At 44.2% G+C, this 25,154-nt stretch overlaps 1 protein-coding gene across 2 annotated transcripts in view; it reads right to left on the reverse strand.

Moving 5' to 3' along the window:
* The window catches only part of rps6ka4 (ribosomal protein S6 kinase, polypeptide 4), a 43,384-nt gene that overhangs the window by 15,630 nt on the left and 2,600 nt on the right, over nt 1–25,154 (reverse strand). For both annotated transcript variants that reach the window (XR_010007630.1, XM_062988541.1), the window contains exons 2-14: nt 24,651–24,722; nt 18,525–18,592; nt 17,278–17,428; nt 13,945–14,060; nt 13,509–13,616; nt 12,372–12,452; nt 11,437–11,540; nt 10,037–10,187; nt 6,104–6,265; nt 4,478–4,603; nt 4,208–4,341; nt 2,860–2,953; nt 2,052–2,222 (exon numbers count right to left, since the gene is read on the reverse strand). Coding sequence is in view for 1 of the 2 variants with exons in the window: in XM_062988541.1 (XP_062844611.1) it covers nt 2,052–2,222; nt 2,860–2,953; nt 4,208–4,341; nt 4,478–4,603; nt 6,104–6,265; nt 10,037–10,187; nt 11,437–11,540; nt 12,372–12,452; nt 13,509–13,616; nt 13,945–14,060; nt 17,278–17,428; nt 18,525–18,592; nt 24,651–24,722 (1,538 nt within the window). In the remaining variant the exon portion in view is untranslated. The remainder of the gene's footprint in view (nt 1–2,051; nt 2,223–2,859; nt 2,954–4,207; nt 4,342–4,477; nt 4,604–6,103; nt 6,266–10,036; nt 10,188–11,436; nt 11,541–12,371; nt 12,453–13,508; nt 13,617–13,944; nt 14,061–17,277; nt 17,429–18,524; nt 18,593–24,650; nt 24,723–25,154) is intronic.

Below are 25,154 nucleotides of genomic sequence, written 5' to 3' on the forward strand. Positions count from 1 at the left end.
TTGGATAGATCCCTCCAAGACTGTTGGAACACAAAAATCGATGGTATGGTGTGGTATATGGGGTACAAAGATAGTGGGGCCATTCTTCATCAATGGAAACCTCAAGGCCACTGGATATTTGAAATTGCTACATGATGATGTGTTTCCCTCTTTATGCACTGAAGCTGGCACGTTCCCTGAGTTTTTCCAGCAAGATGGTGCACCACCACATTATGGGTGTCAGGTCCGAGCATTCCTAGATGAACAGTTTCCTGGAAAGTGGATTGGCCGTCGTGGGCCAGTTGAATGGCCCCCTAGGTCTCCCGATCTGACCCCCTTAGACTTTTATCTTTGGGGTCATCTGAAGGCAATTGTCTAAGATACTGTGAAGATTGGCTGTGAAGATACAAGATGTGCAGCACCTGAAACTACGGATACTGGAAGCCTGTGCTAGCATTTCTTCTGCGGTGTTGCTATCAGTGTGTGAAGAGTGGGAGAAGAGGGTTGCATTGACAATCCAACACAATGGGCAGCACTTTGAACACATTTTATAAGTGGTCAGAAACTTGTAAATAACTCATGAAAGAATAAAGTTAATGTGTCAAATGACCCTCTTCCCATTGAGAAAACTAAAGTTGGATCCAAAATGGCCGCCATGGTCACCACCCATCTTGAAAAGTTTCCCCCCTCCCATATACTAATGTGCCACAAACAGGAAGTTAATATCACCAACCATTCCCATTTTATTTAGGTGTATCCATATAAATGGCCCACCCTGTATTCCAAGTAGTACCAAAATCTGATTTCCTGCAGCTATTAAATTAAGTACACGCTGTCATGGTGAGATGATAAATGAAAAACAAATATTACAGTTGACTGGATTGGAGAATTTATTGACACAGTCGTGGGTTATTACAGCAGTGGAATAGCTAAAAAACAAGGAACAGAACTATGAACCTCCCTTTAAACTGCTCTAGTCATATCACAGTGGGTGTTGGACTTTGGAACCTCCATTCTGTGCTAACCGTTGTTTCTTATCTGCTTACAACAGACATGTTGCTTATCTCTGTACTTTAAACTCCCAGCCACATCTTAAGCAACCACATGACTAACGATTTAATGCACAAGCAGCATAAAACTAATATTCAGGCAACATGTGCCATATCACTATGGCCAGACGACTGGGTTGTTGCGCAACAAAGATTAATTGACGCCAAAGGACATGACGATTAAGGCGTCTGGTACAAACCAAGAGAAGGGCTAGTGTAGCAAGAGGTGAGTGCACATAGACTGGACATCAGAGCAATGGAAAAAGATTGACCGGTCAGATGAATCCTGTTTTCTCTAAGATCATCTGTTGTTTTTTGCATTTTCACCCTTTTTTCTCCCAATTTTGCACGGCCAATCCGCTGCTGGGGACCGTAATGGTGTCCAATGGCGTCCAAGGAGGGTGTAGGCTGTAATCGCCTGACACACACTCCCTCCGATGTGTGCGCAGTCCACCAATCCCTTCTTTCCATACTTCAGTGAGGTCGGCTACGCGTACAGAGAGCCACGCCCCAAACTCTGGTCTGTACAGGCGCTCTGGGCAACCAAGGTCCTTACACAGCATTGATAACCCCATCCCTTAGGCCAGTCTTTCCCACCCATCAGGCTGGAGCCAATTGTGCCTGCTAGAGGGCGCCCAGCTGACCGTTAGCAGAGCCGAGATTCGAACCCAGGAAACCCCTTCAGAATCTTGGTGCTGGTGTGCTAGCTGAGCCACCTGGGTGCCCATCTCTAAGATCACCTGGACAGTCACATCACATCGTACATCTGTAGTGAGATGTTACCACAATGCACTTGTAGGACAACCCACCTTTCAAGGTAAAACCAGTAATGCCCTGGTAGCAGATACCACCTGACTCCTTCAGAAGTCTAGTGGAGTCCATGTCTCGGTGGATCAGAGATGTTCCGACAGCATATTAGTCACCTGGTCCTAATGTTTTGCTCCATTCTAATCTGTGTTTGTATTTTTCTGGTGTCTGGGAAGGTCACGTCCAGCCCCTCAGATCATTTCTGAATCTATTTACCTCTGGTTTGAGATCACGGTGCACGACCCCGGCCTCATGCATGAAGCTGACGGCTGATACCAGGCTTTTCATCAGCTGGCTGGCCTCCCCCTCAGCAAACAGCTTTTTCTTCTTCAGTCGCTCCAGCAGCTCACCCCCACGCAACAGTTCCATCACCAGATATGTGTGGTACTGAGAACACGAGGAAAAGGAAAGAGGTATTTTAAAGTCATTTCACTAGCTTATATCTTTTTACATGTCTTACATTCTCAGCACTTAATTAAATAGATAAAATATTACAATATATAATTTAATGCATTTTCTCTCTTATCTCCAAATCTAGTCATTCCCAATTACTCAGACCCCTAACAAAGAGGGCCGTATCTAACACACATCCCTTCTGACACGTGTAGTAGCCAACCACTTCTCTTTACCTGCAGGTTCATACAGGGATCAGTATTTATTATTTATTTATTAGGATTTTAACGTCATGTTTTGCACACGTTTGTAGCATTTATGACAGGACAAGATTCCTTACTTCAAGTCTTTAATGTCAAACACAGTTATGGACAATTTTTGTATTTCCAATTCACCTCACTTGCATGTCTTTGGCCTGTTGGAAGAAACCGGAGCTCCCGGAGGAAACCCAAACAGACACAGGGAGAACATGCAAACTCCACACAGAAACTTCCCCAAATGTTACTCTGTAAATCTATTTAATCCCCTTACAATTAAAAAAGTGGCTCGTGTGCGGTCATGCCACAAATATACATCTTTATAATCAACCATTAAAATTATTGTCTGTTTGTGTGTACTGGGTGTGACATACCTGATCGGTGTGGACTTCATGAAGGGTAACAATATTTGGCTGAGACTGACATTGCCTTAGTGCAGCAATTTCACGTTGAGTCATGGCCTCCATCCTGCAGGAACACCACACAGCCATAAATCAAGCCATACATTCATCAATCTATCCATCCAGCTAGCCAGCCATACATACCTACATCTATCTATCTATCTATCCATCCATCCATCCATCCATCCATCCATCCATCCATCCATCATTCTACCCATCCATCCATCCATCCATCATTAATTCTATCCATCTATCCATCCATCCAGACATCCAGCCATACATCCATCATTCTATCCATCCAGCCAGCCAGCCATACATCCCTACATCATTCTATCCATCTATCCATCCATCCATCATTCTATCCATCCATCATTCATTCCATCCATCCAGACATCCATACATTCAGCCATACATCCATCATTCTATCCATCCATCCATCCAGCCAGCCAGCCAGCCAGCCAGCCCAGGCATACATCCATCATTCTAACCATCCATTCATCCATCCATCTATCAATACATACATACATTCATACATCCACACACCCAGCCATACATCCACCATTCTATTCATCCATACATCCAGCCAGCCATACATCCATCATTCTATCCGTCCATACATCCAGCCATACATCCACCATTCTATCCATCCATCCATCCATCCATCCACCCAGCCAGCCAGCCAGCCATACATCCATCATTCTATCCATCCATCCAGCCAGCCAGCCACACATCCAGCCATATATCCACCATTCTATCCATTCATTTATCCATTCATCCATCCAGCCAGCCACACACCCAGCAATACATCTATCATTCTATCCATTTATCCAGCCAGCCAGCCAGCCAGCCATACATCCACCATTCTATCCATCCATTCATCCAGCCATCCATCCATCCATCCAAATAAACGGTAATTTCGTTTAATGACGCATTATAATGCATTAGGTCTACGATCATCTCTACAATTTCATCCTGATTAAAATATCAGGACCTGGGGCGCTTGGGTAGGGCAGTGATCTAATGCGCTAACTCACCACCACTGAGATCTCTAGCTTTTGAGTTTAAATCTCAGCTACGTTATCACCCTGGCTATATCTGAGGGAGGGCGGTCGGCTGGGATCCTCCCACCCTGGCTTGGCATTCACCCAGTGATTCCAGGGAAGCCGGTCCTACTGCGACCCCGCCCAGGATAAAGCGAAGGTAAAACGTGAAAATGAAATTTAAAAAATGTGAAGCTGGTGTTGCGCAATCAAGCCGTGGTTCCAAAGAAAAGCGTCTGTGATCTACGGAAACCAAAACTCGTTTGTTCTGCAGCGTTCACCTGCGACTGACGATCTTAACGGCATACTCCTGGCCGCTCTGCTTGTGCCTGCACTTCCTGCAGACGGAGAAACTGCCCTCGCCCAGGGGCGGCCCCTGCAGGCAGAGTTCATAATGCTGGAAGAATTGGGACTCCTGGGATGAACAGGAATAATCACAAATAAGCATGCCGTGTGGGTTAGATTATTATACGCTACAATGAGTCTATAGAGCTGATCTGCAATCACACTACACAGTAGGTGCAATCCTGTAGGATTGTAGGTTGAGGTACCTTTAACATGGCGCTACGGCGAACGGTCGCAGAGCCGGGTCTGTCCACGCTTACTGGGGCGTCTAGGAAATCTCCCATCACGGCGTTCTTATTAAACAAGATGGAAGGAGCCACAAATGAGTAGCCCTGCAAGAAAAACAAGAGAAAAAAAGAGATTGTTTAAAAGCACGTGCGGAAGTGCAGGATTGGCCATCCCTTGTGTTTTAACACTTCAACAATTCTTCATCGCGGTATGTTAGAAACCTAACATGTCAGATGACATATTCTGCCATGAGTGGTGATAACACATGATGCCGGGTACCATCACAATGTTACACTACCAGCGTTCACAATTTGAAGTCATGACAGCTTATTAGCATGTGACATAACCAATAACTTTATGGACACTCATGTCATTCTTTTTGCCTCCAAATTCCCCAGGTCTCAGTCTAATCAAGCATCTGTGGGATTTGCTGCATCCACGATAGCCCCATCTAGCAACTTCCAGGATGTAAAAGATCTGCTGGTAGTCTTGGTCCCAGATGCTATTTATATTTACAACGTTCAGCATGTGTGTGTGTGTGAGTGTGTGTGTGTGTGTGGTCTGACATAGTTTTTAAAAACAACAGACGTCATGGTCTTCGAGCCATAAAGAAAAGGGACGATCTGAATCGTTGTTACCAACTGTAAGTTGGAAATCCAGTGCCTGGGCGCCCTCTAGCAGGCATAATTGGCTAATGCCTGCAGAAGACTACTGGGTGGGAAAGAACAGACTAAAGGGTGGGGTTATCAACACTGTGTAAGGACCTTGGTTGCCCAGGGTGCCTGTATGGAAAGTGGAGGAGCGCAGAGATTGGGGCGTGGCTCTCCGTACGGAAAGCCGGCAGGGGATTGATGGACTGCGCACGCACCGGAGGAAGTGTGTGTCAGGCGAATATAGACCCTCTTTGGACGCCGTTGAGATCAACAGCAGCGGATTGGCTACACTAAATTGGGAGAAAGGGGAGTAAGATGCATTTAAAAAGCAAGTGTCTACGGGTAAGTGAGCGCCCATGGTTACATATGCATTCTGGAGCAACACACTGCCAGCTAGACAATGTTTTTGTTGTTTAAGCAAGACAGTGCAGCACATGTAGTAAGAGAGTGTGAGTGCTAAACTGGCCTGCCTGTAGTTACATAATACGTGAAGCATTATACAGCGGGCGGAGATGGACAATTTAGTGTCTCCAATTCACCTCACTTGCATGTCTTTGGACTGTGGGAGGAAACCGGAGCACCCGGAGGAAACTCACGTGGACACGGGGAGAACATGCAAACTCCACACAGAAAGGACCCGGACCGCCCCACCTGGGGGTCGAACCCAGGACCTTCCTGCTGTGAGGCGACAGCGCCACCCACTAAGCCACCGTGCCGCCCGTTTTTGTTGTTTAAGCAAGACAATGCCAAGCCATGTTCAGCACACGTTGCAAGAGAGTAGCTTAGTAGCGAGAGAGTGTGGGTGCTAAACTGGCCTGCCTGTAGTTACATAATACCTTTGACTAATGAGCAGCTGAGGTGCCAGAACAAGCAAACAATGGAATACAAATCCACTTATACAACAATTATAATTGATATCCTTAGTCTGTGTGTGTGTGTGTGTGTGTGTACCTGAAACAGACGGTCTGTGCTGGGAGGTGTACTAGCAGGGGAGTATACCGGGTCCATGCCTGTAAACTCCTCAGCAAAATTTCCAACATCCAGCTCGTTACGCAGCTCCGGCTTGAACGGGCTGGCTACTTTCTTCGCTGCCAGATCGACCCAATTAAAACCCTGAAATGAAACAAAATTGCATTTAATATAATTATTTCCTTTCAGGGTGGGGCGTTTTTAGAGAATTGTTAGTGTGGTTTGACAGGTTTGGCATGAGAAGGACACCTCACCTCACCTCACTTTCCAAGAGGACCTTGTGGGTGAGCCTTGTATTTCCTACACTGCACTGTGTGTATATTTTCTGGTTGCATTGGGGGTATGGGGTATTCCCTAATTCTTGAATCGATAGCCGTTTTGCCCCCACATTAGCTTGGTTATTTCTTTAAAGTCCCATATGCCCTGGTATCCAGCATTTCTGGTAGCATTGGGGGTATGGGGTATTCCCTAATTCTTGATTTGAAAGCCTTTTTGCCCCCACATTAGCTTGGTTATTTCTTTAAAGTCCCATATGCCCTGGTATCCAGCATTTCTGGTAGCATTGGGGGTATGGGGTATTCCCTAATTCTTGAATCGATAGCCGTTTTGCCGTCACATTAGCTTGGTTATTTCTTTAAAGTCCCATATGCCCTGGTATCCAGCATTTCTGGTTGCATTGGGGGTATGGGGTATTCCCTAATTCTTGAATCGATAGCCGTTTTGCCCCCACATTAGCTTGGTTATTTATTTAAAGTCCCATATGCCCTGGTATCCAGCATTTCTGGTAGCATTGGGGGTATGGGGCATTCCCTAATTCTTGATTTGAAAGCCTTTTTGCCCCCACATTAGCTTGGTTATTTATTTAAAGTCCCATATGCTGGTATCCAGCAGAACATTACGACAAAGTTCCGGTCCTGCGGCATATACAGTAGGTCTTCTGTAGTATTATATTATTATTCTGTCTAATTTTAGCAAATTAAAATCTTGTTGTCAGGCTTCTGAATATGTGCAGATTAATAATTGCTTTCTTGGGCAAAACTAACAGCAGAGCATGAGCTTCTGGTGTGAAGTTCGGGGATCCGGATCCACAGCAGTTGCTATCCATTTGTTACACTTTAATCCATGTGTGTAAATCGGGATTTTGAGGGGATATTTACTTCATGTTTCCAGAAACTGCTCTTGGCATGTGATCATTATGCTCACTTTTCTACAGGGGTTGGACAAAATAACTGAAACACCTGGTTTTAGCGTCAATTCGTCTTGGAAATGACATATACAGGTCCTGCACAGTGGTCAGAGGGATTTTAAGCCATTCTTCTTGCAGGATAGTGGCCAGGTCACTACGTGATGCTGGTGGAGGAAAACGTTTCCTGACTCGCTTCTCCAAAACACCCCAAAGTGGCTCAATAATATTTAGATCTGGTGACTGTGCAGGCCATGGGAGATGTTCAACTTCACTTTCATGTTCATCAAACCAATCTTTCACCAGTCTTGCTGTGTGTATTGGTGCATTGTCATCCTGATACACGGCACCGCCATTGGATGCACATGGTTCTCCAGAATGGTTCGGTAGTCCTTGGCAGTGACGCGCCCATCTAGCACAAGTATTGGGCCAAGGGAATGCCATGATATGGCAGCCCAAACCATCACTGATCCACCCCCATGCTTCACTCTGGGCATGCAACAGTCTGGGTGGTACGCTTCTTTGGGGCTTCTCCACACCGTAACTCTCCCGGATGTGGGGAAAACAGTAAAGGTGGACTCATCAGAGAACAATACACGTTTCACATTGTCCACAGCCCAAGATTTGCGCTCCTTGCACCATTGAAACCGACGTTTGGCATTGGCACGAGTGACCAAAGGTTTGGCTATAGCAGCCCGGCCGTGTATATCGACCCTGTGGAGCTCCCGACGGACAGTTCTGGTGGAAACAGGAGAGTCGAGGTGCACATTTAATTCTGCCGTGATTTGGGCAGCCGTGGTTTTATGTTTTTTGGATACAATCCGGGTTAGCACCCGAACATCCCTTTCAGACAGCTTCCTCTTGCGTCCACAGTTAATCCTGTTGGATGTGGTTTGTCCTTCTTGGTGGTATGCTGACATTACCCTGGATACCGTGGCTCTTGATACATCACAAAGACTTGCTGTCTTGGTCACAGATGCGCCAGCAAGACGTGCACCAGCAATTTGTCCTCCTTTGAACTCTGGTATGTCACCCATAATGTTGTTTGCATTGCAATATTTTGAGCAAAACTGTGCTCTTACCCTGCTAATTGAACCTTCACACTCTGCTCTTACTGGTGCAATGTGCAATTAATGAAGATTGGCCACCAGACTGGTCCAATTTAGCCATGAAACCTCCCACACTAAAATGACAGGTGTTTTAGTTATTTTGTCCAACCCCTGTAAGTTCCCATGGTAAGACAGGGCTGGGATATAGTCGGGTTATAAGGTCCGGGTTTATTTCCATATTTTCTTGGAGTGGTATTCAGAGACTGAGTGGTTGGATTTTTCCGGGCTTTGCTTTGTACATTGATCTGTACTGTGGGCGGAACAGTGCAGGATAAGCAGGGTTTTGCTTGTTTGCGCTAAGCTTAGTAGGATAACTTAAAGCCAGTTTTACTCGTCTCATGCTCAGTGGGGGATTCGTTTGCTTCCACGCACAAACAGAGCAAGTCTTAGTCTGGTGGTGAACCGTATCTATGATTTGCGATTTTCTGACTGAGACGCGTACCTGAAAAATCGATAATCTAGTCAGGATCAGATCAGGGATGTATACTGGTGCAGAAGTAGGGATCTTTCTGATCTAAGAGCTTATGTGAGGGACCAAATACATCTAATTATCAAGCATCAAGCCTAGAAATCTTGTCTCTTGCACTGCTTTTATGGGGGTTCACTCCAGGGATAGCTTTGGCCTCCCACACCTGAGCTCTGCTTGTGCACTGCTGAAGTTTCTGTTCTATTTTGTCCGTATTTCTTCGCCTGTAGCATATAAATAGATCATTTACATAAAGGCTGCACATGCCACTCGGGTCTATTTTTATAGTAACGCTATCAATTTTGAGGCTGAATAAAGTAAAACAGAATGCTACCCTGGGGCACCTCTAGCTCTCGTTTATGGGGTCTCGACAATTTGGTGCCTACTCTAACTTTTGACTATTTATTATGGTTGTTTATTAAAGTGGTCGTGTGGCCTCTGAATCCCATTCTGTGCACGTCCTTCGCAATGCCATATCTCTCAAATTGCATTGCACACATGGGTCACTATTCTGACCAAGTGGTCTAATGTGCTCTTTGCTTTCTAAAACCACACTGTGAGGGAGGTGTTTAATTCATCAATAATGCACTGTATCAAGTTCATAACCCTGGTTATGTAAAGTACACAACCCTGGCTTCAGACTTGCCATGTGAATATAGCAAAAGTAAGCCGCTCAGATGGCGCAGCGGTAAAGTACGCTAGCGCACCAGAGTTGGGGTCTCGAATACATCGTATCGAATCTCGGCTCTGCCTTTCCGAATGGGCTGGGCGGCTGCATGAACAACGATCGGCTGTTGTTCAGGGTTAGAGGGTAAGAAAGTCGGATCATGGGTCCTCATAACTGGTGCGACTGCGGCCCCTGCTGGCTGACCGATGGCGCCTGCACAGGGCCGAGGAATAATGCTGATGGGGGTGTGGCCCTCCGTACACAGTGCCCGTCAAGTGTATGAACTCGACTCGTGCAGGTGAAAAATGCGGTCTGTACTGACTGTACGTGCCGGAGGCATCCTCAGTCAGCGGTGGAGGGTCGAATCAGTATAGAGGACGCAATCAGGGTAATCGGACATGACTAGATTAGGTGGGGAAAAATAATATATTTTTATTTTGCTATAAATAAAAATATAGCAAAAGTACAGAAAGTCCGGGATGTGCAGTACCTTAAAGAAGGGGTGACCTTTGATCTCCTCGGCTCCTCTGGGCCCCGAACCCAGTCTCTTATGTGGGTCTTTCACCAGAAGCTTCCTGATAAGGTCCTGAGCCACCGAGCCAATTATCGGGGGAAATGGAGGCTCACAGCGCAAGATGCGCCTGCGGGAGGCAAAAACAGAGAGCAGACAGACAGCTCAGAGAAAAAAAACTGAGAGCTCGTGTCAGAAAAAGTCAGCCAAATGGAAAAGATAAAGGGAGAAAAGAAAATGGGAGAGATAGTTAAAATAAACCCAGAGAAAGGATGGAAAAATCCACATACATAAAGGAGACAGAGGGACGAGAACACTAAATAAATCAACTCGCCTAAAGCAACATCAAGTGCTTTCTAAAGTAATTCAGTGAAAGCAACAGAGCAAAATAGAGAAAGATCTTACTGACAACAAAGGAGAATGTTGGAATTGAAATAAGAGAGGAAAAATGAGTGTGTAATGATACAGGAATAAGTAAGTGCAAAAAAAACTACATAAAAAAATAGACTGATCAACCATAACATTAAAACCGCCCCCTTGTTTCTACACTCTCTGTTCATTTAATCAGCTCCACTTACCATATAGAAGCACTTTGTAGTTCTACAATTACTAACTGTAGTCCATCTGTTTCTCTGCATGCTTTGTTAGCCCCCTTTTATGCTGTTCTTTAATGGTCAGGACTCTCCCAGGACCACTACAGAGCAGGTATTATTTAGGTGGTGGATCATTCTCAGCACTGCAGTGACACTGACATATGGTGGTGGTGTGTTAGTGTGTATTGTGCTGGTATGAGTGGATCATACAAAACAATGCTGATAGAGTTTTCTGGACTGAGAACCAAAAATATCCAGCCAACAGCGCCCCGTGGGCAGCGTCCTGTGACCACTGATGAAGGTCTAGAAGATGACCGACTCAAACAGCAGCAATAGACGAGTGATCGTCTCTGACTTTACATCTACAAGGTGGACCAACTAGGTAGGAGTGTCTAATAGAGTGGACAGTGAGTGGACACTGTATTTTAAAAACTCCAGCAGCGCTGCTGTGTCTGATCCACTCATACCAGCACAACACACACTAACACACCACCACCATGTCAGTGTCACTGCAGTGCTGAGAATGATCCACCACCTAAATAATACCTGTTCTGTGGGGGTCCTGGGAGAGTCCTGACCATTGAAGAACAGCACGAAAGCAGGTTAAAAAAGTATGTAGAAAAACAGATGGACTACAGTTAGTAATTGTAGAACTACAAAGTGCTCCTATATGGTAAGTGGAGCTGATAAAATGGACAGTGAGTGTAGAAACAAGGAGGTGGTTTTAATGGTATGGCTGATCAGTGTAATACCACATTACAAAACGTGTGTGCATGTGACACTCACTTGGACACCTCACTCTGGGAGTTCCTCTCGCCCTCCAACGTGAAAGGAGACGCACCCGTCAACAGCTCGAACATGAGAATCCCTAAACTCCACCAATCTACTGACTAACAGGAGATAATAAAAGAAACAGGTAAGTTACTGTGAATTTAGAAAGTATTCAGACCCCCTGACACCTGATAATGTTGCCAATTTGCACATCATCTCAATCTTTGCACAACTGGATTTGGGCAGTTTATCCCATAATAAGATCACCATAGAATAATGCTACCACCAGCATGTTTCACCACAGTTGCTATAGTTCTTTACGTGTCGTTTAGCAAACGCCAAGCAGGCTCTGATACGCCTTTTCCTTAGCAGTGGCTCTAGGCTTGACTCTCCGGCCTGAAGGCCTGAATAACGAAGAGCTGCTGAGATAGCGGCCCAACCAACATGTTCTCTAATCTCTGCACAGGACGTTTTGAGCTCTGTTGTTGCCTGCCACTGTATTCTTTCTTATGTTCTTGGCAAAGGCCTTCCTGCCCAGATGCCCAATGTGGACAGATGTGGACAAGCCTGTGTTAAGCTTCTTGTGTTTTTAAATAATTACGGTCACAGTTGTCCTTTTCAATGCCTAGCCACAGTATGATTGTGTATACCAACATCATGTGGAAATTGTGTGCCCTTACAGACCGAGGTACGTGCCTTTTCAAACAAGCCGTCCAATCAGTTTAAACTACAACACGTGGACTTGAGTTCTAGACATATCGGAGGATCACTAAAGCCAACAGGCTGCATCTGACCATGATTTGAGTAGATTACCAGGTAGGAATGTCAATTATCTTCTCCAAATAACATCCACAATATGAGATAGTGTGTAAAAAGTCTGAATAAGGGGTCCGAATACTTTCTGAATCCACTGTATGAGCATCAGATCACATAAAAAAGCATGCTATTACCTTGCCATGACCAGCCTTCCCTCTGATGATTTCCGGTGCCATGTATTCGATGGTTCCACAGAAGGAGTACGTCCTTTCTTTCTGTGGGACAAATATATGAACACACATGGTCACGTGTATGTATTAAACACATTTTACCTTTTAAAACTTCAAGAAACATCAGGTCTGTCATGAAGTGGAACCTGGTGAAACACGTGACTCCGATTCCAAACAAGCTTTACAAGCGTATGGAATTAGAGAATACCATGCAAGAATAACTCCCAGTTTTTAAAGGGGGCAGTGGTAGTAAACTAGCGAATAGAAGGTTGCTGGTTTAAGGTCCAACACCAGCCAGCTTCAACTGTTTGGCCCTTTAATTGCCCACCTTAACCCGAAACATATGCAGCCACCAATTGCTTCTTTTTACCATTCAGGGGTGAGGTCTACAAGAACGCAGTATCGCCATTCAGCCATTGTCCCTCCCCCTACGGACACACAGCCAACTGAGTGTCTGTATAGGCACCCGGCCAGCTGATAGCTCAGCCGAGATTCAAACTCGAGATCTCAGCACTGGTGGGAAAACATGTTAGCGTGTTTTACCGCTGTGTGGATTGTATTTATCCACAATAATTAGTAACTTCAGATAAACGCATCTGCTAAATGGCATTACCGTAAAATAAATTAAATTGACACCACAAAGCTCAACTGAAAATGCTGACCTCAGCAAAGAGACCACTGTTCCATGTTTGTTTGTTTGTTTATTAGGATTTTAACGTCATGTTTTACACTTTGGTTACATTCATGACAGGAACGGGAGTTATTCATTACACAAGGTTCATCACTTCTCAAGGTTATATCAAACACAGTCTTGGACAATTTAGTGTCTCCAATTCACCTCACTTGCATGTCTTTGGACTGTGGGAGGAAACCGGAGCAAACTCCACACAGAAAGTACCCGGACCGCCCAACCTGGGGATCGAACCCAGGACCTTCTTGCTGTGAGGCGACAGTGCTACCCACTTAGCCACCGTGCCGCCCTGTTCCATGTACAATAGTTTTTAAAGGTAATGATGTGACCATAAGTTTCTTCATTTATGCATCATGGGGTTTCTGGTTTATTCATTTTATTTTAATTATTTTTGTGTGATTCAGACTTACCTCCTCCTCCAAAAACTCCTTACTCAAGCCAAAATCGGTGAGTACCACGTGGCCATCACTGTCCAGGAGTATGTTCTCCAGTTTAATGTCCCGGTACACGATGCCAAGCTGCAAACAGAGATAAAAACCATGTTAAAAACATGATGCAAATTCATGCTGAGCAGTCGAGGAGTCAACTCACGGGCACATTCTAATCTGACGCAGGTGGAAACGGAGAATCCAAAGCTGTCAAGAAGTGACTTTTCATTCCTCTTCGAGTATTTTGTAAATCTTTGGAAGTACAGTGTACTGACAAAAGTACAGTATGTGGAGGCCCAATCTCAAATATTTGTCCATATATGTGTCTAATGCGTGTAGCCTAATACTAATGGCATAATATTTATACTGCATTTGACTGTGTTATCATGAATATCTCGAGAAAGGCGGCAGGTCTTACCTTGTGCAGATGCTCCAGGGCGAGCACAATCTCTCCGATGTAGATCTTTACCTCGTCCTCAGAGAAGTGATCCCGCTGATACAGGTGAGTAAACATCTCGCCTCCGCTAACGTAATCTATACACACATGCACACACATATGTAAACTGATACAAGGCTGCATATATCACTAACTGTACACCACCAACAGCTATTGATCAGCAGTTCTATTGACTTCTGTACTTATTGTACGTATTAATTTATTTTAAAGAAATAAACCATATTAGAATAAGCTGGAAAGGCCTCATAAATGTAAATACAATCTAAAGGAACTGTAGCTAGGTCTGATTGTAGCAGGGCGCCTACACGAACATCGATTGGCTTGTTGTTCAGGGAGGGTGCCGGAGGGGATTCCTTATAACTGATGCAATTACGACCTCTGCTGGCTGACTGATGCCGCCTGCACAGAGACGAGGGATCAGGGTGTGACTCTCTGTACACAAAGCTGATCCACATATAAACTCGCCTTGTGCAGGTAAAAAGATGCAGTCGGGTAGTGCACAGGTGTCGGAGGAGGGCGTGTGTTAGTCAGGGCTCTCCTCAGTCAGGTCATGCAAACGGGTAATTGGATACGACTAGATTGGGAGGAGAATTGGGGGAAAAAAAAAAAAAAAAAAAAAAAAAAAAAAACTAGGGCTGTCGAAGTTAACGCGATAATAACGCATTAACGCGACCTCAATTTAACGCGATTAAAAAAAATAGTGCCATTAACGCAGATTCTAGTTCATGTTGACACTTGACTGGTAGAACAAACATTTTAATGTCGGACTTGCCACCGTTTTTCATTTGCGGTTTGTTAACATAATGTAACCGATCGTGGTAGTGATGCACTTGCATAATAAAGAAATAAATACACGCTATATTCACAAGTTGTCGGGAGCAGAACACTTTATTACACTTAATTAACTTCTTCTTCTGTACCGAATACCGGAAAGCTGAGTCAAGCACGTTAGTTCATGAACTATGGAAGCCCCAAAGGGTCAAAACACACTCACTTCGTGTAGAAACGTCCATCAAACCATTGTCACGATACAACCACAGAAAAGTCTGTTACAATAACTACGCCTTATCCCACCTAAAGCACCGCTGATCTACAATGTTTGCTGATGGAGAAATTCTAACCTACAATCTGACATTTACTGCCTAATATGTGAGTGAATAAACTCCCTTACAGTTTTCTCTTGTCCCATCAGTACATTTAGCATAAAATGTGTTCACCATTTTAATTATAACATTTCACTTAAAAATCCTTGTTTTCTATAACATTTACACAGATTTTTTTTTAATGCGATTAATCGCGATTAACTATATGAAATTCTGAGATTAATCGCGATTAAAAATTTTAATCGTTTGACAGCCCTAAAAAAAACATAATGCAACCACAAATGTTTACACTGTTCTATATGACAAGATGAACTGAACTAAGGCCTCGTCACCGCACCCAAAAAACATAGGGTCTTTTTTCCAATTACTTATTTATTAACCCCCCTTTTTCTTCCCAATCTAGTAGTACCCAATTTCTCCCGATTGCAACATTTTCTTACACTGCAGAAGACACCCCCCCCCGTTCAAAAAGGTCCACAGACTGTAGAACCCTGCCTACCCTCTAATGCAGGGGTCCTCAAACTTTTTAACCAAAGGGCCAGATTACTGTTCTTCAGTGTTTCAGGGGGCCGGACCGCAGGTGAAATAGTAAACACACCCAAAAAAGCTATTTACTATGTACACTGGATGTATTGTCTGTGCTTTGTATAATTGTAGTTCATAATGATAAGGCAGAAATGTTATTTATTTTAATCATTTCCATTATCATTCCTCGTACAGTGTGAAAAAATCAGTGTGAACTGTGAGCCTACTTTTGCCTGACGAGAGTAAGCATCAGGTTCCATATTTGTTACTGCCAGTCATAATAGCTAATAAATGTTGATCAGTGAGTCTGGATCTGACTCAGACTCAAACTCAGCTTTATTGTCATTCAAAACCATGGTTAGAACGAAATGCACTTACTCAGGTCTCGGTGTGTGTAAACATAATAATATATAAAATATAAATAGCAAGAAAACCAAGTTAAGTAAAAATAAAACTTAGGACTTAAAAAGAAATAACTAAGATAGGAATTTTAAATATTTACATTTACATTCAAGTATTGCACAGGAACTACAGCAGCTTTATGTAGATCTAAAGTGCATGATTCGAACTATATCAGCAGAAAAAGGCAGCACCAGGTCACAGGTGTTTAAGGTAACTGGTGAATAGACAGTACATGAGGGGTGGAGCAATTTAGCAGTCTGACTGCATCCGGTTGGAGATTTAAGGTGTTTCAACTTCGAAAAAGTCACAGATGCAGATGCTCCCGAAAACGGTAGTTACTTTGAGTTCATGTTTTATTGAGATCGGGGAGCTCACAATGGAAAGAGAAGCATAAAAATTAAACAATGTGCTTGAGTTTGGATTTTGGATGCATAAATGCGTTGATCTCCGGGAGCAGGTCGTTAAAACATTTCAAAACTCGCCCCGACTCAGCCAGCGGATCTCAGTAAAGCACATCTTCAGCTCAGACAAGAATTCCTGAAACTGCCTGTAGTTAAGAGCATTAGCTTTAATGAAATTAACACAGGACACGAGGATTTTCAAAACGAAATCCCACTTAACTGCTTCGCAACACAGTTCAGTGGCTGCGGTCACTCATCTCTCTATTGATGCGCCAATCACTCCCCTCATGCTTGGAGCGCCACCCGTTGGATCGCTGCCGTATAATCTACTGAGACTGTTCCTCTGTTATTTTTTTCCCCGTTATAATACTGTGAGTTCGAAGATGAACAGCGGCCAGACAACATGTATTGCTGCTGTGGTTAAAGGGGCCGGTCAAATTAAAGCATCGGGCCGTAGTTTGATGACCCCTGCTCTAATGTGTGCAACCACCAACTGCTTCTTTTCACCTGCCCGAGGTGAGGTGAGCGAAGTATGTAGCATAGTTTTGAGCACCGAGTGCCGCACACTGACATCTAATATCAACCGCTCCTTGTGCAGGAGTGTCAACTAGCCAGCAGAGATGAGGAACACCTGCCTGTTCAACCAATTCCCTCCCTACAGACAAAGCCAATCGTGTCTGTGCAGGTATCTGGTCGGTTGATAGCACAGCTGAGATTCAAACCCATATCTCAGCAGTGATGGGCTACCAAATTAGACCGCATTAAGTTGCCTAGAAAACTGCTCTGTTTTGTAATAAATGAATAACTACATGTTAATTACACAGTAAGAACAAAACTTACATAATCTTTTAAGTCTTTCTTACCCAGTATTAGATGGAGTTTGGTCTGGGTTTGAAAGGCGTAGTGCAGGGTGACTAGAAAGGGAGACTGGCGAATGTGTTCCAGAACCTGCCTCTCTGTCCGTGTGTGTTCTGCCGTCTTGGCCTTCTGAACAATGGCTGCCTTTTTCAAAACCTGCATGAACAAAATAATCCAGATTGTCATATTTGACCCAGATACTGTAAACAAGCTGGTGTATTTTCTTGGGGGTGCAAAATACACCAGAAGTAGATTCAGTTAGCACCAGTAGAGTTATTTTATGCATCAATAAGCTAAAATAGCAGTGAAATACCAGTAAGTGTTGACAAATGTGATTTTTGTAATGAATAGAAGCACACAGCCTTGGGAATACTTCAGAAAAGCTTGCTCGCTGGCATGTCTTTGGACTGTGGGAGGAAACCGGAGCTCCCGCAGAAAACCCACCCAGACACGGGGAGAACATGCAAACTCTACAGTGAGAAGACCTTGGACCGCTCCACCTTGGAATCGAACCCAGGACCTTCTTGCTGCGAGGTGACAGTGCTACCCACTGAGCCACCGTGCCGCCCCCATATCTGGGTAAGTGCAAAGTGAGCCGTAGTCTGACAAGTCCAAAGTTTATTTCATCCAACGACATCATTTAATAGATGCTGAGTGCAGATGCTAGATTGGCCTGCCTGCAGTCCATACCTGTTTCCTATTGGAACATGATTTTGGCATTATGAAGCCCAATATATGTCAATAGAGATTGCTGAGCGGCTGAAATGTAATATCAAGCAACACGCCCCTGTTCCAGTTTCTTTGGAACGTGTTGCCGGTATCAAATTTGTTTCTATATTCGATAAAAACAATGACAAATTGATTGGTTGAAAGATTAAATGTCTTTGTGCTGTCTTTCCTACTGCCCCAACTTTTGTAATCAAGTTTGTACGTAATACTTCACTAATTAATACAAGTAATATTTTCTAACTTCAAACTACGGCTACATGTCTTTGACAATTAGTGAAATTGCTACCAGAGAGTTGGCTCAGTCAGTACTGGATCAGTACCAGGATCCCCTGCTGTTGTAAAAATCTTTTGAATAATACAGCAGCTATTTACCAGAAATGGTCTGTACAAATATTCAGGCAGCGCAGCCAGCGACTGGGTCCCGTTGTTACATAATTCAAGCGTAGTGTTAATCATGGCGGCATGCCCGCCTTTACAAATGCAGCAAGAAAAAAAATGATACAGTGACGAGTGAGAAACAGACCTTCATGGCGTAAAGCTTGCCTTCATCATGCCCGCTGATCTTTCGGACCAAAAACACTTTTCCGTAGGCTGAAGAGAAGGACAAAAAGACAAAAAACAGTTTATCAATATAAATGCTCTGGTTTTTACATGGTTTTCTTTCATTTACATCAAAACAACAGGACAAAAGTCAAACCTGATATCATTCCACACAGAACTCTTACTTAAGCCGCTAAGGTGGCGCAGCGGTAAAAAGACACGCTGCAACTAGAGCTGGATTCTGAGTACCTCGTATCGAATCCAGCTCTGCCTCCCCGGTTCGAGGCCGAGTGGCTGTATGAGCAACGATTGGCCGGTTGCTCAGTTGGGGGGGTGGGACAAAGAACCGGATGTGGGTCTCTCTCTGTCAGAATGCGATTGCGACCTCTGCCGGCTGATCAGAGGCGCCTGCACAGAGATGAGGAAGAGTGCCCTTAGGGTGTGTCTCTCCGCACGCAACGCTAGGTGGCGTCACACTCATCAATGTGTGGGTGGCAAAGATGCATCCGGCTGCTGCCCATGTTTCGGAGGGGATATGGGTTAGCTTCGATCTCCTCGGTCAGGGCAGGGTTCGGCATAGACAGAGAGGAAGCACGATGCAAATTGAACAATTGGATGCGCTAAAGGGGGAGAAAAAGGAAAAAAAAAATAATAATAACTCTTACTTAAAACTGTAAGGAATAATTGGATTTCAATCATGTGATGCTTCTTTCAATTGTAAGAAACTCATTTGTGGCATTTTTGAACATGTGAATAGCAAAGAATTTGTTTGTTTGTTTGTTCTTTAACGCCATGTTTACCCACTGGTCATTCTCATGGCAAGATAGGTACCTAGATTTTGTTCAGGTTATTTATTCATGTTCTTTGTCTAGTGTCCTTTCTGTGTTTAGTTCTAGATGTGTATTACCAGTCCTGTATTTTTCAAATAATTGATCAGAGTTTCTGTTTTAGTTTTGTTAAAAATTTCAACCATTGTATTTGGTATTGCAAGACTTTGTCGTTCTATGTTATATTTTGTGCACTTTGTCAATAAATGTTCAATGGTTATCTGTGTATTACAGTGGTCACATATCGGTAGGCGTTCTCCCTTCACCGGGTGTATATGTGTTAGGCGAGAGTGCCCAATACGACATCTTGTATACAGTGTATCACAAAAGTGAGTACACCCCTCACATTTCTGCAGATATTTAAGTATATCTTTTCATGGGACAACACTGACAAAATGACACTTTGACACAATGAAAAGTAGTCTGTGTGCAGCTTATATAACAGTGTAAATTTATTCTTCCCTCAAAATAACTCAATATACAGCCATTAATGTCTAAACCACCGGCAACAAAAGTGAGTACACCCCTAAGAGACTACACCCCTAAATGTCCAAATTGAGCACTGCTTGTCATTTTCCCTCCAAAATGTCATGTGATTTGTTAGTGTTACTAGGTCTCAGGTGTGCATAGGGAGCAGTTGTGTTCAATTTAGTAGTACAGCTCTCACACTCTCTCATACTGGTCACTGAAAGTTCCAACATGGCACCTCATGGCAAAGAACTCTCTGAGGATCTTAAAAGACGAATTGTTGCGCTACATGAAGATGGCCAAGGCTACAAGAAGATTGCCAACACCCTGAAACTGAGCTGCAGCACAGTGGCCAAGATCATCCAGCGTTTTAAAAGAGCAGGGTCCACTCAGAACAGACCTCGCGTTGGTCGTCCAAAGAAGCCGAGTGCACGTGCTCAGCGTCACATCCAACTGCTGTCTTTGAAAGATAGGTGCAGGAGTGCTGTCAGCATTGCTGCAGAGATTGAAAAGGTGGGGGGTCAGCCTGTCAGTGCTCAGACCATACGCCGCACACTACATCAAATTGGTCTGCATGGCTGTCACCACAGAAGGAAGCCTCTTCTGAAATCTCTACACAAGAAAGCCCGCAAACAGTTTGCTGAAGACATGTCAACAAAGGACATGGATTACTGGAACCATGTCCTATGGTCTGATGAGACCAAGATTAATTTGTTTGGTTCAGATGGTCTCAAGCATGTGTGGCGGCAATCAGGTGAGGAGTACAAAGATAAGTGTGTCATGCCTACAGTCAAGCATGGTGGTGGGAATGCCATGGTCTGGGGCTGCATGAGTGCAGCAGGTGTTGGGGAGTTACATTTCATTGAGGGACACATGAACTCCAATATGTACTGTGAAATACTGAAGCAGAGCATGATCCCCTCCCTCCGGAAACTGGGTCGCAGGGCAGTGTTCCAGCATGATAATGACCCCAAACACACCTCTAAGACGACCACTGCTTTATTGAAGAGGCTGAGGGTAAAGGTGATGGACTGGCCAAGCATGTCTCCAGACCTAAACCCAATAGAACATCTTTGGGGCATCCTCAAGCGGAAGGTGGAGGAGCGCAAAGTCTCGAATATCCACCAGCTCCGTGATGTCGTCATGGAGGAGTGGAAAAGCATTCCAGTGGCAACCTGTGAAGCTCTGGTAAACTCCATGCCCAGGAGAGTTAAGGCAGTTCTGGGAAATAATGGTGGCCACACAAAATATTGACACTTCAGGAACTTTCACTAAGGGGTGTACTCACTTTTGTTGCCGGTGGTTTAGACATTAATGGCTGTATATTGAGTTATTTTGAGGGAAGAAAAAATTTACACTGTTATATAAGCTGCACACAGACTACTTTTCATTGTGTCAAAGTGTCATTTTGTCAGTGTTAAGATATACTGAAATATCTGCAGAAATGTGAGGGGTGTACTCACTTTTGTGATACACTGTATGTCGTCTGTTCCAGTCTCTTTCCAGTCAGTAGTTTTGGTCGTGTTCGGATGTTGGGGTGGATGTTGTAGAGTTTGTTCTGCTTTTGCTTTTCCCATTCTTTTTGCCACATGTTTTTAATATAGGCAGTGATTGTTTGTTTTATATCTGACGGAGGGAGCTTCGCTAAGCGATCTGCTTTTTCGTTTCCTGCAATGCCGCAGTGTCCTGGGATCCAGCACAGTCTAATGCAAAGCATTTGTAATTGCAACAATTTTCTCAAAGAAGTGGTCCAAGGGTACACACCAGTGGCGATTTCTCTAAGACTGCAAGGGAAGCTCAGCTTCCCCTAAAATGTCAAAAATTAAATGGTCAAATATGTACAGTAGTGTTAACATTTCATTGACTACAAATGCGTTAGAACACGTTCATCTCGAAGACGAGTTCGTTCAGAATCAGCTACTTATCACAAATCGACTGACTCGAACTTCTCATACATTCCCGGAGCGTCAATGCATTTGCCCGCAGAAGCTGAGCGTCTCTTCACTTCTGCTTCATGGGGCTGCATGGGAGGTTTTTTTTTATTGCTTCGAAACTCGCCAGTCATTGGATAAATGCCACGATCTTGTCCCGCCCCCGGACGCTGAGCGTCTCTGGGGGTGAATGGAGCTGTGGGCGGGTGTGGACGCTGAGCTTCCGCAAGATGATTGGAGGATCAGTCGAAAGGCTGAATCCCGTTTAGATTGACAGCTATTTTGATCTCTACAACGTCACTTGGGAGCTTCAGTCCCATCGCAGATTTTGCGAGTGAAGTCGAAAGACAAACTGCATCCCATTTCAGGTCATTTTCTTGAAAAGGAACAGAGGGCAGAATTTATATATAAATAAATTGACACATTTTTATCTTTGAAAATCAAAGACTAAAAGGGCCAGTGATAGCTCAGTGGTTAAGGTACTGGACTAGTAAGCAGAAGGTTGCCGGTTCAAGCCCCGCCACCACCAAGTTGCCACTGTTGTCCCTGAGCAAGGCCCTTAACCCTCAATTGCTCATCGTGTTCAGATCATTGTGTAAGTTGCTTTGGATAAAAGCGTCTGCTAAATGCTGAAAATGTAAATGTAATGTAAATGTAAAAGGTTTTAATATTTAGCAGGGGTGTCCACATACTTTTGGCCATATGATGCATATAACAACATGTTTCCAACATAGTTCCCTTTGTAGTGCTTCGATGCATTCAGTTTCATTTTCAGATGCAGGCTTGAAGTATTTGGCTCAAATCATGTGACAGATTCTATCGCCCACATAAACCTGTTTACTTGGAACCAGGACGCACTAAGAATGTAATACATCATTTCCTTTTCGGTAAATACCATTGGGATTAAATGGGTAACCAAAGCGCCATCACGCATGAGCTTTTTGGGACAGTAGTAGCCTAGTGGGTAGAGCTTTGGGACATCAATTAGAATGTTTTGGGTTTGGATACCGAATCTTCCATGCAGGCACTGCTGCCCACAAGCAAGGCACTCAATTCTCTAGGCTCTTTAGTACTGATCATTATTGAGATTGACTAACATAAGTCAAACTTCAACTATAGGAATTAGATTGGAAATATAAATATGGGATAGGAACATTCCTGGGTAAATTACATCTGTAACTGGTATTTTATTAGACTAGGCAATGAGAAGCCAATACACTGGTCTTCTTCAAACCCAACCTAAAAGAAAAAATGGCCTATTACTAGTAGGTCACTTCTTGCAAATATGCTATACGACCAAGAGTATGTGGACACTGCATTTTGAAGCCACATCCATTGCTGGTGGCGTAGGTGGGATATTACATTAGCACACCTGCACTGAGATTCTAAACACCCGGGTTCGAATCTCGGCTCTGCTACCGGTCAGCTGGCCGCCACCTAGCGAGCACAATTGCCAGTGCCTGGGTAGGTAAAGGCCGTACTAACTGGGTGGGGTCTTCAAATGCTGTGCAAGGACCCTGGTTAGCAGACCAAGGCGTCTGTGCAGAAGTGGATGGTGGATGAAGCTCAGTGATAGCTCTGTGGTTAAGGTGCTGGACTAGTAATCAGAAGGTTCAAGCCCCGCCACCACCAAGTTGCAACTGTTGGGCCCCTGAGCAAGGCCCTTAACCCTCAATTGCTCCAAAAAAATCATGTTCAGTCATAACTGTAAGTCGCTTTGGATAAAAGCGTCTGCTAAATGCCGAAAATGAAATGAATCCACCAAGCCACAGGCAAAAAATAAGGGGTCGAGGGACTGTGCACTCGTCAGAAAAGGTGTGGAGCAGGCGAATATACCCTCCTATATCCAGCATATTAACATGCTGGCAGGGTTTTTCTGTTTTAGCATGACTTGACCTGTCTGCAAGGCTTTGACAAGTCTGGCATGAAGGAACCCAAATGGTCTGCACAGAGCTTTGACCTCAAACTCAGACACATTACGAAATTTTGTGGAAATCCTTCACAGAAGAGTGAAGGCTGTTATAGCCGTGAAAAGAGGAACCAACACCATAAATGGTCATGGTTTTAGAATGTGACGTCCAACCAGGTCATAGTGTCCACAAGTTCTAGATAAATGACCAAGCGAATGGGCGACACGGTGGCTAAGTGGGTAGCACTGTCGCCGCACAGCAAGAAGGTCCTGGGTTCGATCCCCAGTTGGTGTGGCCCGGGTCCTTTCTGTGTGGAGTTTCCTCCGGGTGCTCCGGTTTCCTCCCACAGTCCAAAGACATGCAAGTGAGGTGAATCCATGCCAGTGATAGCTTAGTGGTTAAGGTACTGGACTAGTAAACAGAAGGTTGCCGGTTCAAGCCCCGCCACCACCAAGTTGCCACTGTTGGGTCCCTGAGCAAGGCCCTTAACCCTCAATTGCTCATTGTGCTCCACTCACTGTGTAAGTCGCTTTGGATAAAAGCGTCTGCTAAATGCTGAAAATGTAAATGTAAATGTAAATTGGAGACACTAAATTGTCCATGAACTGATGAATCTTGTGTAATGAGTAACTACTGTTCCTGTCATGAATGTAACCAAAAAATGTAAAACATGACGTTAAAATCCTAATAAACAATAAACAAAACAAACCAAATGAATGATTTAAAAAAAAATCCTTTAGAAATTCTACACACACAAGCACCAAAACAAGTCTAGTGCCTGCTGTCAGTTGTGATTAACATCTCATCAAAACAAAAGCTATTTCACAAATGGAGAGGAAAACCAGCTCAGATCTTATCGAGTTTCTCGACAAAACGCGCTCCGGTGACCTTGCCGGCCAAAACATAGAAGAAACAGATGAGCAGCAGTGACTCAAAATTGGAGACAGATTGTGGCGCGGTGCTGATGTCTCACCTCCGGTGCCAAGTACTTTGAGTAGTTCAAAGTTCTCCATGCCAACTTTCTCAGTGTGTCCTGTGAGATTCGCTGTGGAAAGCAACAGATAAGTAGATGTGAGACATTTTTCCATGCCAACATACATACATACACACACTTGCCAGGCAATTTATTAGGTACACCTATTTGACACTGATTAACTTTGTGGTAAAGTGTCAGTTGCTCTGGACACTTTATCGACCCCCTGCGCCCCAGGACCTCCACACCGACCGGATGTTATCTGAGTGGTTGTCCATGCTGAGACAGATCCACCATCCAAAGATCATTTAGTCAATGCATGACCTATGGGGACCCCTTTTGATTGATAAGCGCTGACACTGAGCCGCCACAAATTCTAAGTACTACCTGAACCTTGAGCTGACTGACCGAATAATACAAAGAGCATCCTAGACCAGCCTTTCTCAAACGGGTAGCATTAAACAATTATTCTGACAATGCTGCCATGATCAAATGAATTCCAAA

Source organism: Trichomycterus rosablanca, chromosome 26 (genome assembly GCF_030014385.1).
Source record: "Trichomycterus rosablanca isolate fTriRos1 chromosome 26, fTriRos1.hap1, whole genome shotgun sequence".
Taxonomy (NCBI): Eukaryota; Metazoa; Chordata; class Actinopteri; order Siluriformes; family Trichomycteridae; genus Trichomycterus; species Trichomycterus rosablanca.